Source organism: Rhizophagus irregularis, chromosome 8 (assembly GCF_026210795.1).
Source record: "Rhizophagus irregularis chromosome 8, complete sequence".
In the NCBI taxonomy this organism is placed as follows: Eukaryota; Fungi; Glomeromycota; class Glomeromycetes; order Glomerales; family Glomeraceae; genus Rhizophagus; species Rhizophagus irregularis.
The window spans coordinates 391,678-414,476 of record NC_089436.1 but is presented as its reverse complement, the minus strand read 5'-3'; the positions used below and the strand labels follow the sequence as shown (position 1 = coordinate 414,476).

General features: G+C 27.2%; 3 protein-coding genes across 3 annotated transcripts; all 3 read left to right on the top strand.

Annotated features, from left to right (window-relative positions):
• Window positions 1–8,242: 8,242 nt before the first annotated feature.
• Window positions 8,243–9,885, top strand: OCT59_027994 (uncharacterized protein). The gene has a single exon (XM_066147011.1). The coding sequence runs from the start codon at window positions 8,332–8,334 to the stop codon at window positions 9,796–9,798; it is 1,467 nt and encodes a 488-aa protein (XP_065993767.1). The 5' UTR covers window positions 8,243–8,331; the 3' UTR covers window positions 9,799–9,885.
• A 2,622-nt stretch (window positions 9,886–12,507) lies between these two features.
• OCT59_027993 (uncharacterized protein) lies at window positions 12,508–14,109 on the top strand (the record flags this gene model as incomplete). The annotated part of the gene is made up of 2 exons (XM_025310983.2): window positions 12,508–13,185; window positions 13,255–14,109. The coding sequence occupies 2 exons, from the start codon at window positions 12,508–12,510 to the stop codon at window positions 14,107–14,109; spliced, it is 1,533 nt and encodes a 510-aa protein (XP_025176274.2).
• A 6,613-nt stretch (window positions 14,110–20,722) lies between these two features.
• OCT59_027992 (uncharacterized protein) lies at window positions 20,723–21,528 on the top strand (the record flags this gene model as incomplete). Its single annotated transcript, XM_066147009.1, has 2 exons — window positions 20,723–20,750; window positions 20,825–21,528. The coding sequence occupies 2 exons, from the start codon at window positions 20,723–20,725 to the stop codon at window positions 21,526–21,528; spliced, it is 732 nt and encodes a 243-aa protein (XP_065993766.1).
• Between the last annotated feature and the right edge of the window lie 1,271 nt (window positions 21,529–22,799).

Below are 22,799 nucleotides of genomic sequence, written 5' to 3'. Positions count from 1 at the left end.
CAGTAAATACAAAAATACTATAATACCACATATATAATTTATTATTATGTTGCAGGGGCTGTATGCACTGTATTTTTGAATAGTAATTGATTTGTATCTACCAATTTTGATTTTTTAAATGAACTCTTATGGAATAGTAAAAGCCTAAACTAATCAATACATTTGGTTTACTTAAAGGTTAAAGAAAGGTGGTTTAGTATGTCATTTTTGACTCTTGCATGCAATATGTTAAAGCATATGCACAGATTTATTAATATACACATATATAGTTTAGTAATGCCAAATTGAACTTAGCTGACCGCCCAACAAAATCTTATTTAAGCTTGCCTAGAAATATAAGTGTTCGTGTTACATCTTACTTTCATAATGATCGTGCAACGTTTCTCAATCAAAGTTTTTTAGATTTGGCGTTTTCGGGCCGTTTTTTTTTTTTTGATTTCTTACTGGAAATGGCAATAAAAGAATTGAATAGGAAATATAATATGAATTATTTTAGATTGTACTAGAAGTCTTTAGAAAATTTTAACTAATCTTTTAAAGTCATCCTTTAAATTCGTAAAAATTCCCATTTACTCCATTTTTTTGGAAGTAAAAGATAAGAATACTTAAATGGAAGGTATAAAAATACATCATATAAATGACAATGATGTTTCTATTTTTTAATGTTCATTTAAAATCTGTTGTGTAACATAGCACCAGAAACTCCGGTATTCTTTATTTTTTTTTTGATTAAAACTCTAACATATTAAAAAAATCCGAAATACTAAATATGGTTTACAAAAGATTTCAAGATTTAAACATAAATCAGCCGATTAACTTTATAACGATTCTTTATTATTAGAGAAAAACAATAAATAAATAAATATTGATATCATTTTGAACATGTATAAATACTAAATAAAGAAATATTTAAAAATATTCTTTAAAAATCTATAGGTTAAAACGTTATTATTGAAAAATTCTTTAATATTCATTTAATTCTTTTTTTTTTTTTTACTTTTTTACTTTTTTTTTTGCTTTTTGTGTACTTTGTATTTATAAATACGGGTTTTCTAAAAATAAAAAAAAATAATATGATAATTTTTAATTTAGTATTTCTATATTAAATTTTGCACTACAACTCGTGATTTTTTATGAAATTCTAATCATGGAATAATATAACGTAATAGCTTAGAAATATATTCATGCAGTAATGATGTTATTTCTTAGAAAGGATTTTCATTTTGGTAATTATTAATGAAGTTAATTTTAGCCAGAATTACAGAATTAAAATTTTAATTTTCAAATTCCTAAAATAGATAATGACGAGAGAGAAAGGAATTAAAAACATAAGTATCATTATTTTGCTGATCTTTCCTTTCTTAATCTAATATTAAACAAAATTATAATTTAAATTAATTCTTGAATCGCAATTCGCAACCATACTCTATTATGGTCGCGGTTTGAGTGGTCATCGAAATATCGATGATATTCGTGGCATTAAATTCCTAGAAATACTATAACTACAAAACAGGGATAATGCAAAATCCATGAAAAACATATAGAAATATTTTGTGTAGAGTTGCTTATTAAATTAAACAGAGTTTCTCATTAAATTATCACTTTAAGTAATCATAATATTTTAAGGAAATTGGAATAATTTGCTAAAATTTTGTTTGTTAAAGTTCTTATAAGCATGATCTGAAGAAGTATGATATTTTAAGCTTCAATTGTAATGTCCATTATAAAGATTTTAACAATGGTTAAATTTGTTCCTTACTTCATCATATTTATAATGTTGATATTCTCTATATTTTCTAATATCTTATCAAATTTCTACTTTATATCAATAGTATGTATAACTATGGTGTGATGCTTTCAAGCAAAAGCTTTTAGTACAATTTTTTAATTGCCTTTACAAGTCCCTGGAAACCATTTTTTCTAATTATTTAATTATAAATGGAATGACAAAGTTCCAGATTTGAATGATGTCTGTTGTAGCAATTTATAACTTTTGCCTTTTTTTGTAGTATGTTTATTTTTCAACATAGTTGTCTATTATGGATTCCAAATACTTATTAAATTCATATTATTTTTTTTTATATATAGTAATTTATCTTTTTACTCTTATATTTTATAATTAAGTTTTTTATATCCATGTAATTGAACTGGTTATCCATTATAACTAGTACTGTATGTAATAGTTATCAGTTATTGTTATTAGGAAAATAGGAATACTAGGAAAATAGAAGTAGATGTTCAGAACTTTTGAGTTCACATTATTACCATTTCTTAAGATATTGTTACCTTTCTATTTTTTCATAAAATACCATTATTATCTATTAATGTTATTATTCTTTGCATCATTTCTCGCATCATTATTTCTTCCTGATTGGGTGACAGCTACATTAGGGTAATGGTAAAATTTTTATTTAATCTAATCATTGGCTATAATTTTGGTCTATTTTTATAATTATTAAGCTCATGGGTCTATGGCCCATATCTTTTACAACTAGCTCTATTACCGACCTTTTGTTATAAAAATTCAGTAAAACCTCTTAATTAAATACCAATGTGAAATATCTCTCATGTTACATTCGTTTAAAAACAATAGGCTATCAAGCTATCAAGCTATTCAAATAAATATATTGATTAAATTAATTGTATAATAACCAGAACTCGTCTAATAGGTTGTTATGAAAATGACGATCGTAAAATGAGGGAAGGTGTTCGGATAACATCGTTGTTAATAAGACTCCGCTGCTTAGAGAAAATTTGTTGTACATTAACTTGCTTATTTTTCGGCAAAGTATCGTATTTCAGAATAACCTCTTTCTATATATTAAAATAATATTAGATAATACACTATGTAGCACTAACATTAAGATTATTATAAATGTGATTTGAAATTCTCATTCTCTGTCACAGAGTCAACTCAACTCGTCCTTTCACTCTTCTGTCATTATACATTTTACAAAAATTCTGTGGTTACTAGCTATTATGACTATATAATAATAATTTTAACCAAAAATTTAATATATATTATTTTGAATTCTCAAATTTCTACAAGCTTAAAACTCTTTCAAATAATATTAAGTTTCATAAAATTATTGTATTTTGTTTTTTTTTTAAAAAAAAGAAATAAATAAATAAAATTGTTGTCATTTTTTCTTTGCAATAGCTCTTTTATTATTATTGCTTTGCATTCATTCTCTCAGTTCAATTACTTTCTACAAATAGACCTATAATTTATCATGCATGTAGTATTATGAAGTTTTATTATATTTTTGGTGTTCTTAGTGTTCTTTTTTGTATTTGAGTAGTTAATTAACTCCTAGAATAAAATTAATTGTATTTATGAATATATTTTCTGACCATTATTGCTTTAAAAAATAGGCCTTCTTTCAGTTCGCTTATGTAAGTGAAAGAAATTTCATTATATTTAAATCCAATTCTTTAATATAAGGAAAAAATCATGAATCGGCTGGTATTCTTGATAATTTATACAGTCCTGGACTCCTGCTGAGGTTAAAGAAAAAATGTCTTTAAATGTATGCTTTATATATATAAAAATATTATTGATGTACTCAGCATGAACTTAGTGTTTGTTTTACTGAGCTGTACAGATAACATCAAACCCTCTATCTAAGACATTGATTGATAACAAAGAACTTCATTAGAAAATTCATTGTATATTACAGATACTATATGACATTGTGACCTTGTTTATAAAGAGTTACATACTCAACAGTTCCCTAAATAGCCTATGGTAAGAACAATATCAAATTGGCTTACAAGGAACTATAACAATGCATTTTTTACATGGTTATTTTATTTATTTACCAGTACTTATTATATACCAACAATCTATCAACTATAAAGCTCCATACACACATACAAAGGTTGCCATGAAATGTGACTGAGAGGATTTGATCTTGATACAATAACAAAATTATCATAAGAGATTATACTCTATACTCTTTGAGATGGCATTTTATTTATTATAAGATTTTTCATGAATTTTTTAAAATGTAAAGTATGCAAAAATCAACATTTTTTTATATCTTAGAATGTAGAGATTTGCTCATTTCAATATTACTTTTCTAGTTGTGAAATAGGAAATTATTAAATATAAATTATTAAGATTTTTTGGTCATTTTTATGAAATATCAATCATAGATATCACATATAACATCAGGCTTTATCTAATATATTTTTTATTGATGTATATTAAAGAATATGGTAAGCTACTATAAGCTAGTAATCTAATATGATTGATTTCTAAAACTATGTTTTAATATATTTTTGGTATATAAAATAATTTTGATATTTTTTTTATTTATTTTAATTTAAAAAGTTTCTATCACTTCCTCCTGCAAGAATTTCTAATATATTAAATTAACTAATGAAAAACGTTTCGCAACGTTTTTTTAATTCAAAAATGCAAGAGAATATATTCAAGAAGAATATGATATTCAAGGAGATGATAAAATTTATTATTATTAATAAGTTTACTCAATATTATAATTATGTAGAATTTTAAAATTTGAATGGTAATGACTTTCAAAAAAAAAAAATACTTATAATATTAAAATCTGTGCTATGCTAAAATTTTGAACAATGATTTTTTCAAGAAATAAGTTTGGATCTTGAAAGTTTTATCTTTGTAAAAAATATCATGGATTGTTTAAAGTTTGTTCTATCGTAGAAATAGAGGAATTTATAAGTTGTAAACTAGTAATTGTTACAAATATTATTTTGTAAAATATAATGCAATATATATAATTATCTATGTTTTTTATAACTTTTTCTTATAATTTTTTTTTAATATATATTATATAATTAAAATAATAATTTTAAAATTGATTGGTATTATTATTGTATAACATTACAGTAGTTATCACATCAAGGAGAAGGTACTGGATTTATTGGATTTATTTAATAAAGGGATGGCTAGCTATCACATTATTAGTATATATACTTTTTTCTATATGATAATAGCAAAAGTTTCGTTTATTATTGACCGTTTATTCACCATGATTTTCCAAGCTATTTAAAAGATTTCTAAATTATTTTTTTTTTATATTCTATAACTAATATTGATGATCTGATGTTGTAAAAATATTTTAAATATGCAGTATGATAAAAAAAACGTTTTCGCAACATTTTTTTTTGTTAAAATGTTTTAAGTTATAAAAATTATAGTATGATATATAGTAAAAATGTTATATAAAACATACATATTATGTTTAAAAAAACTGCTTTTAGATTTATGACTATTCATGTCAAATTCATTTTTCATGGTATTTTTATATTTAATTTATTTCAACATATTTAATATTTAATATACTACATGTATATTATGTATTATATGTATTATAGTTATATTGAGTTATATTGCGTTAATGTCATTGTTTATCGTAGCAGAGAATAAATGACAGCTACTATGTCAATTTTTTTACATCTATACTTCTCCTCCATTTAATGATCTAAAAATGCTTCAAATATAACTTTTATTCATCATTTTCTCTACAAAATAATTCAATGAACCTGCCATCTACTAGTATTGCCGTTGAATATTTTTTTTTTTCAAATAAAGAAATGGGTTTAACTAATTGAGAAGCGAACGAAATTATGGAACCTGCCCTTTATGTTTTTATTATGCTCATATGTGACTCGTTGCAGGCGTTCAGATTCAACAAATATTCGGTGGATTTGGTGGATTTAGGTCATTTTTATATTGTTCAATTACATTATTATATATATTTACATATTAATCAAAGTATTATTCTTAAACTATAAGGATATAATAATTACAACTTTACTTTTTCTTCATAAAGTTATAAAAACTAGTTCGCTTTTAATCACTAATATTGATAACTGAAAGAATTGTTCGATTAATTAATATGTACAGTATAGAAAAATGAAAAATTAACGAAATCTAAAATTAGAATAAAATAATGCCTAAGAAAAAGGCAATGCATAGGATTTATTATAAAAAAACGTACAGGACTAGTCGGACCAAAGTTTATAATTTTGTTATACAAAAAAATAACACAAACATTACTTTTTATCATTGAATTACTTTTTAACATTGAGACCAATGTGCGAGGGATATACATAAAGAGACATTTGACTATATATTATTCTCGCTGAACAAAGGATGTAAATATGCTTAAAATAAATTATTGGAAATAAATATTTATTAAAATTTGCTTTATTGTCACGTTTAGTTTATGGTATATTTGAATATAAAATAATGAGTCAATAGACGTTCGCTCGCGAATAACTGTTACACGATTCCAAACATTGTGAATTGTGTATAGTTAGCTCTGCATTATTATTTTGCAGAATTCTGAATAAAGTTTATTACTATTGTTGAATATATTGGGGTTTCAATAAATTTTGATATATATCCTAAATGGGTTACTGCAAGATTTCCCGACAGATGATTTGCCCGACAGGTTTGGCCAGAGTATTCAGTGTTATGCACGAACACGTGATCAAGGTGGCCAGCGTTAGGCTGTCGGGAAAATGTCCTGTGACTCCTGTCGGGAGACGGTCCACAAGCGACTAAATGACCGACACTACTTGATTTGTTGATCACCACGCCAAATCCGGAATAGAATGTTCTTTTGTTTACATCTATCAGCTATTCCTTTCAAAGATAATAATATGCAGTATTTTATTTGTAAAATATTTTTATTTTATCCAGTTAAAATTCTTGATTTTTTTTTCTTGATATTCTCACTATTTAAAAAATGGGTATATTGGAATAAATAGTATCATTATTAGTCAAAATAAGTATAATAAAAGGCTTTATGGTAAAATTGTGATTCAATCCTGATTATCCAAATGCTGCAGGACATTCCCCTGGCCGTGGGCGTAAAATATACTTTGAAGTTTCGACAATCAATTGAAATATTCCTTGATAATCATATGATGGTTTTAAGGGATTCTGAAAATCATATGAAATTATGAATCAAGTAAAATACATGAGGGTTAAAACCAGTATTCGTTTAACCAAGTATAGTATAAACTTGGTTTCCTAAATTTGACTGAATTAAATCATAATTCAGGCCAAACTTATGTAAATTATTACTATAAAAGGAAATTTAACTAAGTATATTCGAATTTGAGTGTATTCAGTGTATTCGAATATACTCGATTCCCAAACTCACTTTATTAAATAATACTAAAATGTAAATTTACAACTTGGAATTTAATATATTGACGTTTTTTTTTTGTATCTGCTGTGTGCGTTACAGTATAAAAAAAAACAATGAAAATTGAAAATTTCAGATCGTTAAGTAATTAAAATAAACTGAAAAGACATAATTTACTTATAGCAATTACTGTATATACACGTATGAGTTTCACTAGTTTAGTAAAATTAATTAAACTCAAAAAAACGATAATAGATTTAGGATGGGGACGACACACTCGGACCCGTTTCGGTCCCACTTCGATCTCGCTTGGCCCTTTCCAAGGTAAATTAATTAAAGCTAGGAGCCTCAAATTTACATTATATAAATAGAACAAGCGATGTTGATAAATTAAAAATTCTTTTATTGGTTATTAAACAAATTCGGTCTACAACGGTTTAGTTTCTTTAATTTATTATAATGATGAGCCGACTCGTTTTAGGTGGTTCGGAGTCGACTTCGACTTCCGTCTTTTTAATATGATTAAAATGATCACAAGTTCGATAAACTCGGAATATGATAAATAGAATCAGTTTCGGAGTCGACCCGGATCCGATTTACTAATTTTTGGTTACAGCTTCCGGAAAAGTATAATTTATTTACCGTGAAATCGTGGATTTATCGATTGGCAAATTATATAATACTAGTATAATACTTGTATATTTAATTATTTACGTACAACTTTCAACGTGAAAAAAACCGGTAAACTGATAGTACCAATGAAGAAAGTATAATGACGTACATGTAACAAATAACCTATCAAGGTATCAGTTATAATTAGTTATAATTATATCATTTTGCCGAAACCCGTAAACAGGTATTACCAAACAACATATGAAAGTGGTACCTGCATTTCTGGATATCACAAATCTGGGGTAAACTAGTATTGGCCAAGTTCGGTCATTGTTCCATTTTCAAGCTATTGTTTAAAGCCGGGTTCTGATTGATGCAGATCATTCCAGAGTCAATAATTTACCCTTAAGTGCTACAAAACAATTCGTCACCATTTAGCCCAAATTACCAATTTAAGTATTCGGGCTTTGCAGCTACATTTGTTAATTTAAGAAAAAAGCGCTAACGATGAAAAAAATTTTTTTTGAAAAAAAATAAAAAAATTAAAAAAAAATAAAAAAAAAAATAATTTACAATGCCCCGTCAACTTCCTGCTGATTGTCTTAACGAAATATTTGAATATATTGAACAAGATAAAAACACTCTTTATTCATGTTTATTAGTTAATCGCCTTTGGTGTGAAGTTGCAGTTAGAATTTTATGGAGGAATATTTGGAATTTTCAATATGGATTATTTTATATGCCATATCAAATACGTATATTAATGTCAATTATTAATACTTTAATTTCTTGTCTACCTAAAGAATCAAAAGAACATTTATATGAGAAGGGAATTGATTTTAAAAATAGAAAATCTTCTTTATTTAATTATGCATCATTTTGTAGAGTTCTTTCTATTCATGGAATTGATCAGATGATACAACTTATACTTAGAAAACAACATTCTATTACTTCAAATTATCATAAAAAATTATTATCACAAGAGATATTAAAAATGTTTATGACACAAGTTTCATCATTAAAATCTTTGGATTGTTATTCTGGATATTCAAAAGATATAATATTTGATAATTTTCCTGGAGCAAAAAAATGTTTAAATAATCTTACGGAATTTAATTGTAGTTCAGATATTGATTCAAAATTTTTTTATCAAATATCTCGAATATGTCATAATATACAAACATTAAATATAACATTTGGAAATGATACTTCAAATGGTTTAGCAGAATTAATTTCTTCACAAAAGAATCTAAAAAATGTGATATTACAAAATTATTATACTACTACAAATAATGGAAAAAAAGTTTTAAATACATTTAAAAAATTTTCTTCTACTTTAATTAAATTAAAAATAAGGAAATCATATATGCCATTATTATTTATATCTGATTTCAATAATTTACAAGAACTTATTTTATCTTCTGATTATTATGGTGGATGTAATTATTTTAATCAATTACAACATGTTATTTTTCCAAAATTAAAAGTTTTAAAATTTTATACATTTTTAGAAGTTGAAAAATTAATTAAATTTTTAGAAATTAACGGAAAAAATTTAAAAGAATTATATATAAGAGATGAAAATAATTCATTAAATTTAGCTATAGCAAAATTTTGTCCTAATCTTAAAACTTTATTTACAAAATTTATTATTAATGAACCAGAAACATTAAAAACTATTTTAAATAATTGTCAATATTTAGAAAATATTAATTTTTGGCGTGGTTATAGATATTTAAATGAGATTGAATTTTTAGATATTTTAACAAATTATTCCCCAAAAAATTTTTATAGATTAGAAATGTATTATGTATTTAATGCTCAATCAAAATTATTTTCAAAAGAATTGGAAAATTTTTTCATAAATTGGAATATTCGTAATTCAAAAAAATTACTTTCATTAATTATAATTAAAGATTATGAAAGTCTTAGTTTAGAAGAAAATGATAAAAATATGAAAATAATTGAAAGGTATATGAATTTGGGATTTATAAAGAATTTTAAAATTACAAGATATGAAAATAATCATTATTTATATTAATATATATTATTTAATTTTATTATCCATATATATATATATATACAGTATATTATATTTTTTTAATAAATTATTCTTTAACCCAAAAAATTTGGATCGTATGTATACTAGCAGGGCGGAATTATAATAATTCCAGCCATTATCTAAAAAAGGAAATAATTTCCTGACCAGAATTATCAAAAATTAGCTTTTTTTTTACTTTTGTCGTACACTTAATAGTCCACAAGAAAAAAAAAATCCGTCGTACACTATCTTATTTAAATAATTTGAAGAATGAAGACTAATTTTAACTTATAAAATCTAACGAGAAATCCTCTCATCTTATAAAGCTAACAATACGATATTTTACTACTTAATACAAAAGGAAAGGGAAGACGAAAAGGAATGGGGATACGAAAGTAAAGTTTAAAATTTTAAAGAATGAGATTAATTATCCAATTTTCTTCGTTTCATTGTAACGTTTCTGAATTTTATATAATTTAGACAATCTGATTAATCTATCTTTGGAAATTAATCTTTGATTATTTACTAAATTTTTGTGTAAATTTTGTGCTTTGCTTTTGCATCATATGTCTCAGATTGCAAGTTATATGTATTTTATGACCATTGGATATAAGTAAGTATTGATATTGTATGCAGGTGCAGGTAAACTAACTCATCCATCATCGCCCAATTCCATTGAACATTATATGAACGTGCCATTTAATTACACTAGACCCGTCCAAGATCTGGCATAATTGCATTATTTTGCCCAATTGCCATTGGGACTGTTTAAATTTTGATGTGGTTGAAATTCTCCCGTATTATCGAATGAGAAGGCACAATCAGACGGAAGTCCAGGTAGAGGTGGGAACTGCTTCTGGTAAAATTCTTTGTTGTGAAATATTTATTTAATTCATATCCTGGATCTAAAATTTTGATACTATAATTTGTATAAAAATTTTAATCCAATTCATCTATATGTTCTTTCGATTCTAATTATTACATTAAAATTTATTTTTTCCTTGTTAGTAAGGACATGATAGAGCTAATAGGTTCTAACCCTAGCAATTTTCACAATATCTAAGGCTATTTTGAATCGTGTACCATATGTACCATGGTACTCTGCGACATACAGTACTTCTACTAATTCATCCGCTATTGGCCTGTTCTTTGAGTATTTTAATATTAGAGAAAAATATTGCATGACTTGTAAAAAAAAATAAGTATAATTTATGGTTATATCATCATGAATTTTTATATTATATTTATAAAGTTAAATGGGTTATTTTTAAATTTATGAACCATCAATCACTGCGTTTAGTCTCTAAGGTACCCCTTACTAAATTAATTATAAAAAAAAAAAGAAAAAGGACTGTATAAATATCTTTTTTTGTTGCACAAGCTTCTCATATAAAAGGTATAGATGATATCAATATTTGTATCAACTTGTGGATGTATATGATTTGTCTTACTTTTTAAAGCAAAAATAAAAAAAAAATAGTCTATCACAAAAAAATACTTGTAAAGATTTCACTTATATTTATTTCAACACATTTTTACAGTAGAATATCAAAAATGTCATTAGGCCGCTCCTTAATTATTTGTTTAACGCACCCCTCCCCTCTTTTTCAAAAATCTGGATTCTATTAAACATATAATAATAAATAAGATCAAGTAAGTATCACGTTATGGGAAATTACGATTTTCCAGAATTTTCCGAATTTTCCCAAAAGTTATATTATGTTTGTTTGTTTTATTGTAGACCTCAAACTCTTCATAAATTCAACAAACAATCAAATTGGAGAGACCTTAATTGGTTTATTGAATTTATATAGAATGCGTAAGTCGTAAGATATCTGGGCTTATTTCTCCAAATAATCTTGCAATATCACTCTTAAGAAGTGTGGTCTTTCGGTTCTTCATCCTTAAAAGGAAATGGGCGCAAGACGAACTTTCAACTAATACAATGATTTCCGTTAACGTTAATTTCAATGGGTTATCTAATTTATACAGTATAAAAAAATACATTTATAATTTTTTTAATATTGAATTTTTTTTAAAAAAAATTTTACTTTTTAATAGTTTAAAAAATTCATTATATTTAAAATTCTATTCTAATAATTAAGTATTTTTTAGTAACTATTATATATATATTTAATTAATTGTATTTAAAAAACTATCTATAAATTAGGTATTAAATGGTTATTATAATCATACATAATTATACGATTGGTCATATTTGTTGATTTAGCCAATCATATATTCCGTATGATTTTTAAATAAAGTAATTTATGAAAGTGAATAATGATATGTTGTTTATTATATTATCTCTATAATCAAAAAAATATGGATACTTTTTAAAGTTTACAAAAGATTATCATGATTCCACATAAAAAAATATTACAACAAATATTTATTTACAATCATAAATGTACAAATAAGAATTCATTTTGAGATATTCTTGGATTTTGGCCCAATCACCAATTTTGACAATCATAAAATTTAAAAAGTAAACGCCACAAAGCAGATCATTCTAAAACAAGGTATTTTGTTTCATTTGTTTCATATAGGAGAACTTTGTTATACGAAACGTATTAATTTTATTGATATACCATAATTAGTTAATCATCCGACCAATTGTGCTACACACGGACTATAAATTCCGCATAATTATTTTTTTTTTTTGGTTTATTAAATTCTCTTCACTTTATAAGTCCTAACGCTTGAAAAATGAATTTAGGTTTTAATGGCTCAATGATACCAGAGTATAAAAATACTAAATATTATCAACATTCACGTGCACGAATACCATCTTCACAATCACAATCATCATACCCTCCAAGACAAACTTCAACAAATCATCCTAGATCTGTCTCGGAGCGCTATTCTAGGTCGACAACTAGCTCTCTACATGATAATAGTTCCTTGAAAAATGAGTCCATCAAATCTTTTTCATATTATCATAAAAAAATAAAATCTTGGGATGAACGAGAGGTGATAAATGATGAAATACTACAGTTACAAAAACATTCTTCAGAATTGTGTCCGGAATGCAGAAAGTTATTTAATGAAAAGAAATGGTGCCGTCCTTGTAATGCAGAACATTTTCGTAGACAAATCCCGAAATGGACAAGTTGGAGTCCTGATTTAGATAATTTTATTACTAAAACACAAGTTACTGCAAATAATGTTCATAGCTTTTTTGAATGGATTCCTTTTATGAATTTTGATAATATTAAATATTTGGCGAAAGGTGGATGTAACGTTGTTTATAAAGCTATATGGAAACAAGGTCCAATTATTTGTTGGGATACTAATATTAATAACTGGAAACGCCTTGGTAATTATGAAGTAGTGTTAAAAGTAATAAAAGGATCTCAAAAAAATTTAAATGAATTTATTAATATGGTAAGTTTTGGTTATGGATATTTTCTCGCTCTTATTTAAATATTAATTCTTTATAATTTTGTCATATAGCTTATAGTTCATCACAAATTTCATACGATAGTTGGACATATACTTCGTTGTTTTGGAATTTCACGTTGGGAAGGTTCAGGAGACTTTATCATTGTGACATCGTACGCTAACTATGGGAATTTACGACAATACATTTATCAAAATTTTGAAAATTTTTCATGGATTGAACGTTTAATTACACTTAAAGATATTGCTATGGGTCTAGAAATTATTCATAACTCTGGTTATGTTCATCGTGATTTGCATATAGGCAATATTTTGAGACATAAAAATAGGACAATGATAAGTGATTTTGGACTTACATGGCGTCAAGGTTCAAGTGGTAAACTATATGGAGTATTACCATATATGGCCCCTGAAATCCTATCTGGTGGTCAATATTCTTTTGCATCTGATATATATAGTTTTGGAATAATCATGTACGAAATTGCTAGTGGAAAAATCCCATTTTACCATGAAGATATCAACCCTAATAATATTATTCAAGGATCTCGACCCGGCCGCCCACATTCTACTCCCGTTGTTTATATTCAACTTATGGAATCTTGTTGGGATTCTGACCCGAGAAAAAGGCCAACCGCCAACTATCTTATTTCAATGTTAGATGATTGGATTCATAGTAAAAGGAAACATTTGGTTATAATTTATAATTCTTTTCAACATGCTGAAAATGAGCGAAAAAATCCAGAGCTTACAAAGATAGATCAAATTTCTATTAACCAAACTAATCAATCGATCTCTAATAGTCAATTGAACTCGAATATATCACCAACAGCGGCTACGCCAAGAAAAAAACAAAAATCCATTTTAATTAGAATTTTAGTAAAATTGAAAATAATAAAATCAAAATCGTAAAATTTTTTTAAATCAACTTACTAAAACAGGTAAAGAATAAATAGAAAGTGTTGAATTATAATTTCTATTTTTATATTTATAAAAAAAAACATTTTTTTTCATTTTGTATTTTGTATAATATTTTGTATATTTTTTTTCTGTAAATAAATTAACTTAAAATATTAGTTATTAAGTACTTTTACATGCGTAAAATTATTCCTGCTGACCAATTCAATTTTTATCGTACGGCGGACTACGGCCCGATATTGATATTATTCCATTCCGAATCACGTGACATATATTACCTCTATTAAATTTGGCCAGAATTCTGCTTGGTTTGGAATCGTCTAAGGCGATGTGATTTTAGCCGGCATTACGGCATTAAAGAAATTATAATTGCATCAGCATCACAAAATGGTCAGGCTGAGGTGATCCGTATGAATGGTATCCCAATGATAGGGCTTCTTTAAAAAATCCTTTTGAAATACTCAAGAAATACCAATAAGGATTTTCAGTCAAATTTTCCTTCAAATTTTCCATGATTTTGAAAAGATTATTGAAAAATAGTAATAAAAAATAGCAGTACTTTTCGCAATTAACTTTTAAATCAAGAATAATCTTTTGATTCTAGAAATTTAGGTAAAATCATTATCATAATGTCGATGATCAATAAATATTCCATCATGTCTTAACTAATTTGTCTTTTAATAAAATTGTAAAAGTTTTCCATCAAAACATTGAGATGAGTTTTAAGTGTTGAAAGAATAGGATGATTGATTTATTCCAATATTGAATGTCTGATAAAAATGTAAGCATAATTTTATCATAATTTTTTCTTTGGAATCAGCACATTATTGTCCATAATCGAAAATTGCTCAAAATGATTATTCTGATAAAGTGATGTATTAAACTTCATCACGGTGGACGGCGGATTTATAAATATCTCCGTTATGTAATATTTTAGTCACCAAATTTTATTTAAGTCCCCAAATTTATTAGTGAACAGTCAAAAATGAGCCCCAAAAAAATTTTTTGTACCCCAAATCTTGCGTCTAATCAATTTTTTCAGTGTTAAAGGCGTGTCATTATTTAACATTTTTTTTGGGAAAGGCTTAATCGATTATCGATATCACATGCTTCAGTAAGTCAATTCTAATTCCCGAAGGCGCAGCAGGGTTTTTTGCCAAATTTCATAAATCCGCCGCTATGTCGTATTTAATAAGTTAAAAAAAAGTGCAATTTGCCAAATCTTTGCATTTACTAAAACATGTAATAACTTGTTTTCTAATTAATTTCAGTAGCAAAGGCATGGTTTCGCTGCTAAATTTCTTTTTCCTAAAAAACAGCTTTGTAAAGTAAAACTTCAAAATACCAAAAAGCAGTTTTCATGAGTATTAGGTGAGATATGTAAGGGTTGAGATGTGTAACCATATTTGGAATTCATGATAAATCTCTTAATTTTAGCTTTGATTATAATAGCACGTCTAAATCGTCTAATGTATAGTTGTTCCGGAAAATCTGTAGGTACAGGTATTAAAAAATTTTGAGATAATTTTGAACTTCCACAAAACTTAAAAAAAAATAATTAATTAATTATAATAAATTATTTTTTAAATTAATTATATTTAGCGTCGATAACTAATTATTAGAGTTTTAAATTTTGTAGTAGAAAATTAATCAATTTAAGGTCGTCAATATCACAATGTTTGTAAAATTAAATTTTTTCCATGAAGATTATGAATATTAGAGTTTGTGATTGGGTGTAACAATATTATTAATAAGTAATATTGCCATACGTAAAATTTGTGAAATAAAGTAGGACTGATGTAAATTACAGAAATCATCAATATTAAGCATCAAGGAGGCGTTAACGCCTTATTTATCAGAATGTTAAATAGAATTAAATTATTTATTTAATAAAAAATTTTTGTAATTGTCCGGTGTGAGAAACATATAATTTTTCTTTTATAATATGATGTAATTTTCTTTGTTTTAACATTTGTATTAAGCGAATACCACTGTAAGTTAAAACTTTTTAGACCTAATATAAAAAATATAAAATACATTTTTTTATTGTAAAGTACCATAGTTCAACTCCTTCACAAAATACCATAACTTCATAAAGGCCCAATAACAGATAAACACAATTTTCGATATAGGATTATAAAATAAGCCAAAATAATGAAATAAACATGTTAATCACACTTCTGCCCTATAAAAAAAAATTCTTTAAAATGTACTTAAAATATACTTATGTATTTTTTTAAAATATACTTAAAATATACTTATATATTTTAAAATATACCTAAAATATACTTAACATTTTAAGTATAAAATTTTGCACTTAAATTATACTTAAATTATATTTAAATTGCAATTAAGTATATTTTAAATGTAATTTAAGTATAAAATTTTATACTTTAAATATACTTAAAATTGCAATTTTAAGTATATTATAAGTACATTTAAAAATTTTAAGTACATTTTAGATATATTTTAAAATATTTAAGTACATTTTAAGTATATTTTAAAGAAATTTTTTTTCATAGGGCTGCCAGCTTTCGTATCTTTCTGTTAAGCATTTTCAACGATAGTCCGAAATCATTCTGAATCTCTTCAATAAAAAGCAAGTCGTAGGAAAAATGTGGGTGAAAGGTTCTTTTTACGCGATCCTATAGTGATGGTTTAGTCGTGAACTTGCATTGCATAACGTGCATGAAAATGTCTGACAATTTTTTCGCTTGCATTTTTATGCTCATCTACTACATTCTTCAACATCCTGCTTGAAACAAGATTATTATCAATATTTTCGTTATAAGATTCGCTTAATTGACCATTTCGCAAATAGTGAGAACTAGGATAATATTCCACAATCTGGACTCAGGTAATACCCATCAGGAGTCGTCCTTCACTATCGCTTGGGCTACTCCTGAACCAGGTAATATCTGTCAGGAGGCCGCCCTTTGGTCAACTAAAATGAGTATCTAATTAAAACTCGTCTATTGTTTGTATTTTCATTGCAACATATTTATTCGAATAAAAACAAATTACCAGACACTCTTTGGTCAACTACAGTAGGTCGAATTGTCGAACGAACATATACTTGAAATAAGATTAATGTTAGTATTTTCGTTACAACATATTTATTCGAATCAAAGCAAACCACTGGAGTCGGACAATATCTGACAGGAGCACTCTTTGGTTAACTAAATCGAATGAACATCACTTGGATTAATATTAGTGTTTCATTATAACATATTTATTCGAAAAAAAACAAATTACCTGAGTCAAATAATATTTGTTAGGAGGCGCAACTATATCGGAAAAACATTCTTGCTTGAAACAAAATAACAACCGTTGACAACAGACCCAGCTCTTCTGAAGCTTGTAATTATGGTAGCGCAGTCTGGTTTAGAGCCATGTATGATTAAAAATTGGACTCGTACCTTTTAAATATGTTTTTATGAGGCATGGTAATTACGTAATACATGCAATACAAATGCGAACGCAAAGTATAATTTCAAATCAATGAAATCATAAATAACTATGAGCATAAAAGAGTTAAGATGGAACGAATAAGACGAAAAATGAAGAGAAAAGAGAAATTAGCAATGGTATGTTGATCTCCTCTTTGTGTTAGTACTCGACCACATTCACATTATATATAAAACCACATTTAGTTTCGGCACTCTTATACTCAATTAAAAGCCTCCAACAAGGAGAAGAGAACGGCAAACACGAAACAACTCGAGTTCATGAAGCATAACAATTCAACTACAACTCTTCCAAAAAAAAGATGATGACAACGAAGAAGGCGAAACCATGAATGATTTTCGATGTTACTTTAGTTACACTAATACGCTTCATAAATATGCTTAGTACGAAGTGATCAATGAAGTTGAACAAGAATAATCAGAATTAGAAACAAAACTGAGGTATATGGAATGTCAGTAGATAACATTTCTTTCATTTTATTTACAGCAAATGGACATCTATTATACAGGTTACTTTTCGATGAAATGAGGAAGCGTAACATATATATATTGGTTGATCCATTTAAACCTTTATCGAATTCTTGACTTGTTTTCGATGTTCTTTGGAGAATTAGTATCTAAAGCTTCCTAGTAAGTTTTGTAATATTTTTCTTTCATGTTTTCAATATAAATTAATGATATTCCTGTTTTTAGCGGTGAAATCATCAATGAAGCTCACAAAGATCGGATGTAGACCAAAGACCAGCTAGTAGTATCAGTTTTGCGCAATAACTCGCCATCCAGTGATCGTAGAAAGATGATCAATAGCTCGTTGGAATCATCTCGTCGAGACGGTTTGAATGGTATCAAAACCATCTTTCTAGCATTGATAGATGGCTTGTTGTTTTTGCCAATTAATAGAGGAGATAAAAATGATGCGAGTATATATTACTGCAAAAAAATTTAAGTCTATTAGTATTCACAGATATAGTAGGTGTTTACGGCAAGAATAGTTAGTTTAATAGAACTCATTTAACTTTTATATAATAGAATATTTTATATCTATTTATCTTACGGATATTGTTAGGATTAAAACCTATAGAATATACGAGATCTTCAAATGCAAGATTCCTATTTCATATACAGAGCGGTGGTTGCTTATAAAAATTGCAAATGTTGGCTTTTATCTAGAGAAGTTGCTCAAAGAATGTAAATCTGTAAAAGCAAAACTATGCGAAGAAGATGCAATTGCTGATAATGGTCGTGATTGTGTATCCAATTGGATTTCGATTTCAGACAACACTCCTAGTAAAAAATAAAGTGCCAGCAAAAAAATGATATGTTTTATTTCACTTCGTAAATGTTATAATTTGCGTAATCTGGGTAATCTACATAATTACTGAGCATTGGTGTTAGCAATCAACTTAATGATTATATTTTTTTGTTTTTTTCTTTTAGCAAAAGTGATCACGCTCTGAAACAGAATATGCATGTGATTTTTATGTATAAATCCCGCCTTCTCATTGAAATATGTGATTGAAAGAGGATCTAACTAAGGATGGAACTGATTATGTAATTGCTGAAATCTTAAAGCAGAAAGTTCTCCCAAAAATAATTTTTCTTCAGGAATGAAACTTTCCATTATTCTCTTACTATAGTCCTAGAAAATACTTTATAAAAAACAGTTATATTATCTCCCGCAGAAGCTAGAAGCGTATTGTGATTAATGTGCAAGAAGTTTGAAACTAGTTTAGTGTGTGATATTATCCCTTCCTACACTTAGTTAAATACAGTCAACCGTATGACTGAAAAATTGCGTAACAGTAATTCACTTTTTTTTAATAAATACGATGAATACTATTAATCATTTTTCTAAATCTGAAGCATCTTGTAAGGTCTGATAAATCCGAAGTACCTATATTGTTATTACAAGTCACTGATTCAGAAAGGTTTTTACAAGTATACATATATATCCTCAAACTTTCTCAATACTTCTCTATCTCTAAAAAACACTTCTTTTGATGATACTTTTGCGGTTAACATTGCTGATAAGAATGCTATTAATGTCAATATTAAAGATTTAAGATTTCTGACCCCAAGTTCCTTATTTGGAATAAGAAAAAAGATACATTAGGAATCAATGATCCTGACTTTATGACGCTTTGGAAGGTTGACATCACTTATGATGATAAAGACAAGCTTAATGATATATTAAAAAAAAGCTTGGAGGCGTGAAGTTGATACCCATATTCTTGTTTAAGAGTATTTTTTTGAGTCTACTTGTAGATGAGAACATTCACATCATTGCATAAGCGCCCGCTGCTGGTAGGTGTCTCCCAAATCCAATAGAATAAGAACAAGAAATTTGTGGTTGTCTTGTTTCTATATTTCTAGATTATCCAATAAAAAGGCCAAGGCTCATTGATTACGACGATGTAATTTTTAATATAATCCGGCTTTCTACACGACTTTTAAATACTGGTGGACTTGATTGGAATTATCAAGAGTCGTCTGAGTTTGAAATGATACTAGTAGAGAATGTTCGTTTTCTACATACTTCGTACAAAAGTGATTTATGTGATAAAACAACCACACCAATTTTTTTATGTCGTCTGATGCCGGATGTGGAAAATCTTGAATGCAACAGAGATTCCTAGAATACTCCGCGAAAATTTGCAGATGATTTAGATTTGGGACCTCGTTTGAAAGACGCAATTATATTTCAATCACCTTGGAAAATGGTACAAAAATGAATATGAGATATGAACCCAATGTAAATGTTGCGATTGCTAAACGGATGTGTCAGGATAGCAACCTTATCTGGAATGAAGTTCGTGATCTTATGCCAAGCTTCACAATTACAGAAATTCTTAAAATGTGCTAAATATAAAAGAATGTCATTTAAGGATATGACCGTGATCCTTATTATTGATAGAATGCAAAATGCTCTAATCAATGATAATAATGGCAGGGATAAAATTTAGCATTTTATTCTTTTTTATGGAATAATATACTGTTGTTATGAACAATAATCACCCTTGAATTATTGCGTGTTGCACAGCCACTTTCTTACGTCCATTTAATGAAATGATTTCTGATTCTCATTGATGCTGAGTTTTTCTTCGGGAAATGTCTTTAAGGACACACTACCTCTTTTCAGGATGTTAATAGATGATATGAGTGAGAATGGTAGAGCTTTGGAGGCACTTTGAATTTGCTGTAAATATTTTATTTTGAAAATATCAACTTTCTTTCAATTGCAGAAAAGGTATATCATCAACTTAAAAATTACTATATTGAATGGATTTATATAACTAGTTATATAACACCTATCCTTCGGGCTATTCTGACACACACTTCTTTGGCAGCAAGACAACATATTCCTGGCACCGATATTCTCCTGGAAGAACTTTCAAAACTAGGGCTGATCAAATTTGTGAAAGAAGATGAATCGAGCGATATAGGAGCTTTAACGTGTCCCTATATCTGGTTGTGGTTAATGGCAAATGCATCAGATGATAATGTCCTACATCATTGGAATTTTAAGTATTATAATGAACTTCAACACAAAGAAGACCCATATATTCCTCCTGGTTGCCCATATTGGATGCATTTTGAACATTTTGTTGCCTCTTTTCGTGTTATCAAGTCAAAAATATTTGGAAAGGATCAACAGATAAAACTAAAAGATATTTATGCTGGTGCTAAACATAACTTTGGTGAAGAGGCCATTATAAATAAACCATTATCATTAGAGCAGGTTATCCATAGAGAAAGTACCAAATCAAGCGCTTATTCTATCAATAAATCGGTATCTTGTATGAAAGGAGGCAATCAAATTAAACTTCATCTTGAGGATGCATCTGCTTGCATCATCAATGGGTCGGGTGCACCTTCAGCAGGAGATTCATATATCCCGATTTTCTTCACAAACTCTATATTGAGTCCCATCAGTATAAATTCCTGAATTCAGAAAAAGTGAGCCAAAAAATATATGATGATGAGCATGAAAAAGCAACTGATGAGGGTGATGTTTTTGTACTTGTTACTTGTGGGTCTTCTGATGTAAATGAAAGAGCCTTCCTGTTAGTGCACGGTGATCAATTAAATGCAAATGAGGCTAATTTTTCTGAGATAACATCACAGGGATAAGTAAAGTACGTACCAATCTTTTGATGTCTGAAAGACCATTTAGTGATCTAGAAGATTGTTATAAAAAAACTAAAATTTCTCGTAACATCTTGGAAAATTTTCAGTTCGAGATTTAAGAATGTTTCAAATATTATAGCTTTTTCCCATTTCGTGTAATTGAATGCACAAAATTTATTAATAAAATGATTTATCTTTAAAAAAAATTTTTTACGCTAATTTATGATGCAATTTATAACATAAAAATTACAAATCTTTAAAAAAACGATGTTGCCATACATGATGTATATTTTTTTATTTTCTGATGTCATACAAGGAAACTTTATTAGTCATCAAAAATTTTAAAGCAGCATGTAACACTTTCTATGCTATATAATGCGAGTTCGCACTATTATTTGACTATTTGACTACAAGATTTTCACAAACTCTTTATAAATTCAGATTTCTGTAATGAATTATTCCAATCGTATCTACACTCTCATCTACACAGATAACATCAGTAAATTTTTGGTGTAGACGCAGATTTGTATATCATTTTACACGAAACTTTAAAATCCTTACAGTTTTTTATTAGGAATCTTTAAAAATCCTATAATTTATAGAATCCTAAGAGATTCTTAAGATTTTATTAAGGAATTTTTAAGGAATCCATAAAATACTGGATCTCTAAGAATTCTATAGTAATTTATAGAATCCCTACGGATGTTAATGGTCTTGTAATATTGGTCTGAAAATCCCATGAATGAAATTTTAGCCGTCAAGATTATTTTAAAATTTTTTCGCTTTTCTGTATGGTATAGAGGGATTTCTGTACATGAAAAATTGAGATTTTCCTTTGCTATCGATAAATCGGGCAGTTTGGTGATTTGGTGATTTCTAGGGATTCTTTGCTAGCAGGCTTCTTGAGGGCTGGTGAGGAGTTTTAGATGGTTTATAGGGTGTAGCATTTTTCCTATCAAAAATTTGACCAGTTTGGAAAATTGGCAGTTCCTGAGATTTTTTACTGGGACAGTTTATGGGTGAGCCAGAACGAACATTTTAATACTACTTATTCTACATATTTATAGATAGTCAAAAAAAAAATGAAGC

Bases quoted from the DNA above. Each gene is read 5' to 3' on its own strand.
- OCT59_027994 (XM_066147011.1), top strand. From the start codon at position 8,332: ATGCCCCGTCAACTTCCTGCTGATTGTCTTAACGAAATATTTGAATAT.